General features: G+C 38.4%; 1 protein-coding gene across 3 annotated transcripts in view; it reads right to left on the bottom strand.

The window, feature by feature from the left end:
- Nucleotides 1-5,014: 5,014 nt before the first annotated feature.
- Nucleotides 5,015-10,178, bottom strand: part of LOC134794358 (protein phosphatase 1 regulatory subunit 14B) — a 27,975-nt gene continuing 22,811 nt past the window's right edge. For all 3 annotated transcript variants that reach the window (XM_063766159.1, XM_063766168.1, XM_063766174.1), the window contains 2 exons: nucleotides 9,308-9,349; nucleotides 5,015-8,442 (listed from right to left, as the gene is read on the bottom strand). In XM_063766159.1, coding sequence (XP_063622229.1) covers nucleotides 8,401-8,442; nucleotides 9,308-9,349 — 84 coding nt within the window. In that variant the 3' untranslated portion in view covers nucleotides 5,015-8,400. The remainder of the gene's footprint in view (nucleotides 8,443-9,307; nucleotides 9,350-10,178) is intronic.

The raw sequence follows: 10,178 nt of genomic DNA, 5'->3' as shown, positions 1-10,178 counted from the left end.
ATATCCACTAAATACATGGTTATCCTACATGAAGTAACTACGATAAGTCAAGTGCCATCGATATGGCGGGAAATTTGACGGATCTATGACTTTGTTTATGGATATGACAATGACAAGTTATTACTCATAAAAATTATCAAATGCCATTAAGTTTGTAAAGAGGCTATAACTCATAGATACCGATTAGTAGAGTGACAAGGATTTCAGGATAAAAATGATCTGAAAATTCGAAATTATGATTTAAAAAAAAAAGTTTGTTTCCATGTAATTACGATTTGAACGTGATGTACATCAATTACTGAGTTAGAAAAAAATGTTCCTGATCACCGATTAAAAATCATCGTGTAGTATCAAGTTTTAACTCCTTGCAAATAATGAGTTGTTTCCTTATATTGGCTGGTAGAATTGAATCTTTATCTTTAAATCATGATTTTGGATGATAATAGTTATTTTCATCACACTCGCTCAGTAAATGTGGAATTGCACGCAGGTTTAGCGGGAGTTATAGAAAAAGCGTTCTCCCTAGGGAGTTATGAACTTTCTAGTGCCATAATTAACAGTTTTTTGTCTTTATACTTAATTTTTGTATCGCAAGTGTGATGAAATCAAAAACATTGTGTGTAACTCGGGGCGTAATAATATTGCAAACTTGAGTCTAAATTGTAACGGTGCGTGTAACGAAGCGTTACACTATCGACCTTCATACTATTTCTGGCACCATACAAATTCTAAATTCCCTTTTGAAATTCAAATCCTATTCCAAATTCCATTCAATGATTTTTATTTTCAGTTCGATCACATACTCTGATCGATAAACATCATTTAATCTAACAGACTGTACTTCCCAAGTTTCTAAACACGACCGTTTAAGTGTGATTTTTATTAGTAAACGTAATAATTCATAAGTGCGTGCAGTTCAGTATAGTGCTCGTTTTGTGGCCCTGCACACCTTCCAGATATATACCTACATCATCACCAAGGCACATATTGTAAGTTATTTGATTTCTAACCTTCTGAATTACGAAGGTGTTTTTATACATACCTATCTGTTAACACGTAACCTGTATTGTTACAGGTGCCTTTTTATTTAAATAATAAATACCCCTCATCGCTCTGGATCCTGCCTTTTCATTCCCATCATCCCCGTGAGGCTCCTCTACCTGCCCCCTCACACTGGCGTCACCAACGTGCTCAAACCCGGACCTGACAAGACACCCACCCGCCCTACGACGCTGAGCAGCCCGTTCCAGTTCCTCCATGCCAGCACCTGCTCCTACCCAACAACCGCAACCAGCTGTTCCAGTTCTACATTTTTCCTTTTTCTACCAATTTTTTTTTATATTGTTTGTAATTGCTAGCTTTAAGATCTTTTCAAAATTCTAAAAGGTTATAGTCGACCCAACTCAAATTTTCGCAATATCTCTCGGCCTAACATCATTTTTTTAATTTTCTATTTTGCAACCAACCTTTTATCTAACCCTCAACCGTTTAACCAAAATTCTCCTTTCGATTCAATAAAAAATAAAATTTAATAACTACATATTTTATTTATATTGATAACATCAGTTAGGTATTCTCTTCGTGATAGATATCCACTTTAATAAACAATGAATCCAGCATCCAGCACTATTAAATAAACCAGAACTCATCTATGAGCTCAAACTCAGGAACGTTCAGTTCCCAGCCACCGCGCAGGCTGATGATTTAAGACTACAGCTCCTCCCCACTGCAGCCGCCAAGCCGGCAAGCCGTCGCGATTTAACTTACTCTCGTTTGCAATATTCAAGTTACGCCCCATGTTGCACAATGTACTAATTACTTCTCGTGTGTGTTGAAACACTCACATGTAAAATACAACTTTACACCCTTGTATAACAAATAACTATATCATTCAAAATCATCACTTAAAAGTCGATTCCTCTAGCCGACATGAGGAAAAAACACAAACTAAAATTACTTTGTTACTCTTGTGGTTAAAATGCAACTTTCCCATCAGTTTCAAAGGAATAAAGGGAGCTGGTGATGTGAAAAATTTAAAACGTGCGGAGGTTTGCAGAATAATTGCTCGCCGCAGATAAACCGCCGGCCACACGCCCGCACGCCCGGATAAACGGTCGGCGGGTGGGTGGTGGGCGGCCGGTTTCCATCCTTACTTGGTAGATATTCCACCAATTCGCACGAAGCGCTTTGCTTCTACTTTCCTTATGCGCACTGCCAAGGAATGGAATTCCTTGCCGGCGGCGTCTATGTTTCCGTGTTCTTATAACCCGGCAACCTTCAAATCAAGTGTGAACAGGCACCTTCTGGGCGAGCTCGCTCCATCGTAGGCCACGTCTACGCCTCGGCTAGTCTGTGGCCATGAGTAAGCCCATTCATCATAAAAAAAAACAATGTTCTAATGAAGTAATCTCACTATCATAGCATCAATAGATAGCAACAGACGGGTCAGTATGAAGATCCTTGTGGTAGCGTCTTTTCTCTTGGTCTACCCATATTACTTTCTTCGTTTTTTTTTGCATTAGAAGAAGGGTAAACAATTTTGACGTGTCTTTTTATTGAAAAACACTTGAAAAATAAGTCTCCGCAAATATAAGTATGTAAAACAATTATATAGCATATATATGATCATTAACATTATTTTGGTTTCATGTTACCATTTTTAGGGTTCCGTAGCCAAATGGCAATAAACGGAACCCTTATGGATTTCCGTCCGTATGTCACAGCCACTTTTTTCCGAAACTATAAGAACTATACTGTTGAACCTTGGTAAGTAGATGTATTCTGTGAACCACATTAAGATTTTCATACAATAATAAAAAAAACGATAAATTTTGGGGGTAAACGGTACTTAGAACTGAAAATCAAAAAAAATTTTTTCATTAAACCCATACGTGTGGTGTATATATGGATAGGCCTCGTAAAATGATATTGAGGTTTCTAATATCATTTTTTTCTAAACTGAATAGTTTGCGCGAGAGACACTTCCAAAAAGTTTGCCCCCCCCCCCCTGTAACTTCTAAAATAAGAGAATGATAAAACTAAAAAAAATATACGATGTATTGGTTTGAACGAAATCTAGTAAGTAGTGTTTTTTAATACGTCATAAATCGTAAACCGCAATTTTATTATGTTACTTGCTCCTACGCTCCTACGGAGCCCTTCATGGCCGAGTCCGACTCGCACTTGGCCGCTTTTTTTTAAGCATTTTACAATAAAAACACGTCAAGATTGTATAGGTAGGTACTTACCCTTTTTCTAACGCAATAAAATAAGTTTTTGGCAAAAATTTCATTTTTGGTACAAGCTTTTATCGCTGACTGTACTTTTCTTACGACAGACAACTAATACTCATCGAGACAATTCTAAAAACCCCTAACACAATTAGGTTGCGTTGTTTCATCACAGAGTTCCTATGGCCACCTCCTGTCTCCATCATCAGATCAGTTCGACAGTACCATATTATTGTATTGTCATCAGAACTACATACAGCTGCCAATTTTCAACACGCTACGATCCTTGGAAGATGGTTAAATTAGTTACCTTAGATTCCATTACATAGTTACATACAGTAGTGTAGTAAATGAAGCAAGTTGTTGTATGGAGACCCATGCATTAATTTCTCAGTCGATGAAATTTTGCTTGGTTATTGTATAGTATGAGCCGAAACTAACATATAAATATAAAAAAAAAAAACACTCCTAAGTTAGGTATTTATACGTAAAAATACAAATCTGTTTATATATTGAACTGAGTAATTCCTCCGTCCAAAATTATTTTACCAAATAAGTTATTTGTATCAGTATGTAATACTAGAAAAAAATCTAAAACTTTTGTCACACATGAGAATATTTTTTTATGATAATTCCTTTTTTTGTCGCTCATTTTCATCGGAAAATTGCTCTGTCATTTTTTTCTTCTTATATGATCTTAGAATATAGTTTGGCGTAGTGGGTAAGAAAAAAAAAATGCATACCCAAATTTATGTATTTTAGAACTATTAAAAACTGAGACTGGAAAATTTCTCCAAAATATCCAAAAGAAATATCATCCCTTGTACACCCCGCTTCCTACGCACTGCTCCCGATATGTTTAGTTTTTAATACGCTCGTTATTTTTTGGATGTTTTTATAGTTGAATAGAAAGACAACTGTGAACTTAAGTCAGTAAATAAAATGGATAGAGAAATTTTACACAGCGAGTAAAAAGGCAATTTCTGAAAATAGTACAGTTACATGGTAATATTTTTAGATTTTCATTTTGTAGGTATAAAACTGCAATAATATGGCATTCCAGTGAAAAAATTAGACGGAGCAATTTTCCGGTCCAAGACACGCCAAAAAATTATATTTTATTAATATTGGTATTCCTGCTGGGATATTTTTTTTTGTTATTTCATATATTGTTGCAAAACGTTACATGAATATGGCCGGTGAAGAAAGTTTGAACGGAGCATTTTTCCGTAAAAAGATATTAACGATTTAAGACTTTAGGTATTTACTTTAATACTATTATTATTATTCTTTGGAAATGTATACAATACTTTTTATTTATTGATACTTTATCATACTGTAAAGTTTTTTCTGGCTGAGGAATTACTGCGGGGTCCACTACCTTTATTTACTACACTACAGGTCGACCTAATAAAAGCTTGTTAAAAACGAAGTAAGTACTAATAGTTGTTTGGTAGTAGGTTACCCAGTTGATTGGGTAGTAGGCTGGCTGGTACGAGTAGTAGGCGGTCAATTTAGTTGTCTCCTGTTCTTTACCCAGTTGACTGTGGGTAGTAAGACTAGTAAGTTGGTCAATTTGGTTGTCTCCTTTTCTTTACCCATGGATAACCTACTTAATAGGATAGTGGTCTAACAACTTACCCTTTGAGTACAAAATCGTCATCTTTTGAAAAGTAGCAAAGGTCCCCTAGACCTTTGCCTACATGAAGTACGGTCGTAAAATAAAATTTTAGAGATAGGAAGGGGTGCTGCAAAGGACTGCTAATGAAAGTGCAACGTTCTAATAAATCGATTTATTACAAAAGTCTATCAGCGACGGTTCGGCGCGCCGCGGCCGGGCGGGGCTGTGCTGCTGCCGCCCCCTCACCTCACTCGCACCTGTCACTGTCACCATCCCACACGTGACGTGTCCTCTAGAGCGTCGGCGGCTAGTCAACTCTTGGCTGCTGCTCGACGCAACGTTGGCGTTGGCGCAACTTTCCATAGCGCTGAACAGACGTCGACGCTCAAAGGGACGCTAGTGTGGGGTGGTTCTACAAGGTAGGCGTATAGGCACAGGGCACAAAAATGCCCGATACTCGAAACAGTAGGTATTGTACAGTCAACAGCAGGAGTAGCTAAACGGACGAGGTGTTTAAAATTATCTTTACAGTATGCATTAATTTGCTTTTTTAACAATAAAGTCGTGCCAAAAAGTAACTAATTGTACAAGAGGTTTAAACTCAAAGAATAATTCGTGCCTCGAATATGACAGCTGATGTGTAGATAACGCTGTAAGGCCCAGGCCGCGTAGCCAACATGCCAATCGCTTACGCTTCGTAGCGATCGAAACGCAACTGTCACTGTCGCACTAATATGAAAGAGTGATAGAGAGACACAAAAGCGTTTCGTTGTCGAAGCTATAGCGATTGTCACGTTGGCTAGGCCGGCTGGATTATGCAGTAACGGGTTACAAAACTCGACGCAAAGATGATTTGAAACCGCCTCACCCGTCTAGTAATGGCCCCCGGTTGTCGGGGGGTCCGGCCGTGACGCGCGCCACCCTTTACAAAATATTAACAATACGAGGACACAATAGCAAGAACTCGGCTCGCCACTACAGCACTAGAGGTCATTACACGAGCCACCAACCCCGCCCTAAAACTTACATTTAGTTTAGGGATCTCCAAACTTTTTGACACGAGGGCCATATTGCTTTAGATAAAGTACCTAATGCGGGCCGAAACTTAGCTTTTAGGGGTGCTGCTGCAGTCGAGGTCCAGGTTTTCGCTCTCGCTGGTGGGTCGTACTTTGGAGACCCTTGAGTGCGTAGCCAACGTGCCAATCGTTAAAGCTCCGTAATAGCGAACGAAACTGTTACTGTCGCACTAATAGATAAATAAATATTTAGGACAATTTTACACAGATCAAACTAGTCCCACGGTAAGCTCAATAAGGCTTGTGTTGTGGGTACTAGACGACGATGTATACAATTATATATAAATACTTATATACATACATAGAAAACATCCATAACTCGGGAACAAATATTTGTAATAAACACAAATAAATGCCCTTACCAGGATTCGAACCCGGGACCTCCTGCTTCGTAGGCAGGGTCACTACCGACTAGGCTAGGAGGACTAATATGGAAGAGTGATAGAGAGAGATGACTACGTAATGTTACGGAGCGTTAGCGAGCAGGCACGTTGGTTAAGCACCCTGTGATTGCTATGTTATTTCAATTACCGCCCAATCTAGTATTAAGTTTGGTAGTTTGGCCAGCAGCGAATAGTAATATTGCAGCGTAATAGAAATAGTAGTTTGTATTACAAGGGATCAGAATTCTTAGCGTAATGAGGGATTCAAGTGTTAACGCCCAAGACGAAATAATTTTGATACCGTGTGACACATACTGCACATCAACTAGGAAGGAAACAACACCGAGGAAATTGTTATGTTCCAAAATATGTATTATTTGACCAAAAAAAATAGTATGCAAGAAAGAAAAAAATCGTGTCCAACTTTTGATCCGTCCTAGCAGGGAAGAAAAGTACCACTTTGATCCCTCCTAGCGGGGAAGAAAAAGCCCTTTTTCGAATAGGTGATGTGAAAAAGTAATAATAGCCATTATGGTCTCCCTCGAAAAACTAGGATTAAACCCGTGGATTGCTCGCCAAGACAAGACAAGTATCAAAATCTTGCCATTGCCCTGCGAAAATGTAGCAAAATTTTGTTGAAATCATGCTGACCAAAATATTAAAATTAGCTACGGGTTCACAGTGTCACACCAAGTTCGTTACACAACGGACAGATAAATGCTACATATACGGTATTTACGTATAGTCGACCCTTCGTATTTAGACTATCCTATGAGTATTACCTATTTATTATCTTAATTGGCCAATTTGGTTAAATTATCTGACGATGCTTCCGATGTAGTCTTGCCATCCTGTCAGAACCCCAGAACGGTAGACGGCAGCACTTGCTTTGGCAATGTACATGTTTATGTTTCCGATTCAGGCCACAAGATGACAGACCCTCCAACGCGCACAATCCCTATTGCGTCTTGGGTTGTACAACTTGTACAGTATAAGAAATACTACACACCCTATTTATTAAAGTTTTATTAGTTGTGTATTTCCCAAAATAGCCAATTGAGATAAGAATCTATTGCGGATCTAGACAGCGACACCTAGATTGAATATCATACACGATGTATTGTAGGGGAGAGGAGAGGGCGGGGCGGGGCGGTCCGCTGATATGTCGCACGAGCACCCTCCAGCTCCACCAAGGGCGCTCGCCATTCAATACTGTACAGTACTGCCACTGCAAGTTACATCGGTCTTCACAGTCCGAAAGGTAAGTAATTCGGGAAAACGCGCGTATTAACTGTATATTTTTCACATGGCAAAAACCATCGAACACCTAAAGCATTTTAACATTTTACGATTGCACTTGCTGTTTTCGGGGGCGTAAATATGTATATGTTAGCCAATCATAGTAGTTAAATTTTACGGTGTTACAAAACATAATTTTTCCAATCGTAGCTCAATGGGATTGGCCGGTCAAAGTATTTAGCAGATGGCGCCAGCATGGCTTGCCCTAGAATTGAGTCAAATTTTTGTTTTTTAATGCCCTGAATGCCAGCCCTTTAAGCCAAATCTCATAGAAAAAGGGGCAAGCTATGATGGTGCTATCTATGCAAACCATTGACAGTTGCCAATCCCATTTTACAACGTCACAAATGCACCTTTACACGATCGAGAAAGTCTGACATCAGCAATGCACGTTTGCTTTTCAGATATGTAGGTAGGTACGCCGTCGTTAAATAAGGTGTACCGTCCGTACTTTTCCACATCCCTTTTTAGCTTGTGCGTACACATCCTAATGTTAAAAATCTAATGCGTATTTCTGAATGCCGCAGAATATTTTAGAACTTACTTTCCATGTAGCATTGTCAACAGCGTCAATAAAGTAATGTTGCTGGTTACGGCGTCAACCGGACACCAAGACCGATGTAACCGGTGGTACCCTGCTTGCACTAGCGTCCGGCATACCGGGCCGGCAGTAAAATGCTTAACTACTAACTATACGGTACGTCGCGGGGCCTCCGCATCGCTGCCGCGTCCACTCCCGCCTGCAGCGGCCGCGGCAAGAGCGAGATGAGATTTGGTTCCGTTCTCTTAGCCTACAGAGTTTTCGCTTTATCTAGCAATTCGTTGATGAAATTCTGAAACAAAACAAATTATGCAACTTACACTTTGTTGTCTGATGTAATAACAAATACAGGGTGATTCATGAGCCGAGAGCAGGACTAATCCTGCACAGTGCACTGCACACTCAGTAACTGATAATTGATCGATCACCGTCGTATTTAGGTGAAACAACCACACTTTTTACAATTTTTTAACTTTTTGGTGAGGGCAAATTTAATTATCTGCAATCGTGGTCACCCTACAAGGCCTAATTAATAAACATAAAACCTCTTTAACCGTACCGTAAGAAAATAATCTGTCAAACTTGAGTGAGATACGAGTTTTCAAAAGAAACCAGACCAATAAAACAATAACAAACAATAATTAGTAAGAATAGTAATATTTATTAATTTGCTCATTGACATATTACCCATCATTTTATTCGTATCACATGTAACGGCATGACATTTGTATAAGTATTTAGCTGTAAAATTAGTATTAGTATTAACATTGTACTCCGCATCGCGGTTGATTGTGATGATTCTACCTTAACATAATTTTAAAATCATTGTAACTCACAATATGACAATAAAGATTTCAATTTCAATTTCATGATGACAGTGATGACTTTCAGTTTGACACAGAATATCACCGATATTCTGTGTCAAACTAGGTACCGACCTAGTTTAGTATTCTAATTTTAGGGTGACCACGCATGTCGTAAATAAATTAATAACTTTTTTTTCAACACGACTAGAAAATTAACGTTAACCTCACTAATACTGATACGAAGCAGTTGCTTATAAGTTATAATTTACGAAATGCGCAGTGTTAGTCCTGCTGATGTCTCCCTGTATATGTAAAACTTAGTAAACAAGTTATTAGTTTTGGAATACTTACATGTACATCTTTTTGGGGCTTTTTGGCATCTGCTAATAGCGTCTGTAACAAACAGTTAGTGTCAATTTAAAAGTTACTGGAACAGCTAACGTTTTTTAGTTACCTCTAAATGGCTTGTAATTTGTAAATGCCAATTACCTTTTAGAAAAAGTTAGGGAAGGTCTTCTAAGGCCATTTTCTCGTAGCTACACGGGATTAGAGCCTTATTTATAAAAAAAACAACGGGTTGCACAAAAAACAATGACTAGTCCAAAATGTCTGCAGCACTATGTATAATTGACCCATCCTCCTTTCTATTGAAAAACTTTAGTTCCGAAATTGCTGGCCAGTGAGCTTAAATTTGTAGCGTTAATCGTTTAAAATTCGAATAGAAATTGTAAAGTTACCTTGGAGACCTCGCATCTAAATATATTTGGTCATGATATTTTGAGTTTTATTCACCAGTACTAGAGTTCACTTTTATTAGCGATTTCATCAAGATGTAGCTTTATTGAATTATATTTGAGTGATATAAAGTTAGAATGTAACTGTGAGATCCTCGTATTTCAGCCCGTACAAGATTAGAACATTGAGCTTTATTGCTTAATATAAAAGTCCAGTTTTAAATAATTGACCAGGCCCCAATTTCACATCGGTGACAGGTGCGACGAATTGTAAAATCACTGTTGCTGACGTCACAGGCATCCATGGGCTACGGTTACCGCTTACCATCGGGCGGGCCGTATTCCTGTTTGCCACCATCATTGTATTATTAAAAAAAACTTTATTATATCGGATAAAAACAGATATTTCTCTTGCGAGGTTTCTGACAATTGTCAAAGATTTAGAAGAATTGTAGGTAATTCTTGACAGGTAATGAGTTATATGTCGG

This window comes from Cydia splendana, chromosome 1, assembly GCF_910591565.1.
Source record: "Cydia splendana chromosome 1, ilCydSple1.2, whole genome shotgun sequence".
NCBI lineage: Eukaryota > Metazoa > Arthropoda > Insecta > Lepidoptera > Tortricidae > Cydia > Cydia splendana.
Note: the sequence above shows the minus strand (reverse complement) of the source record. Positions and strands in the feature narration are given on the sequence as shown.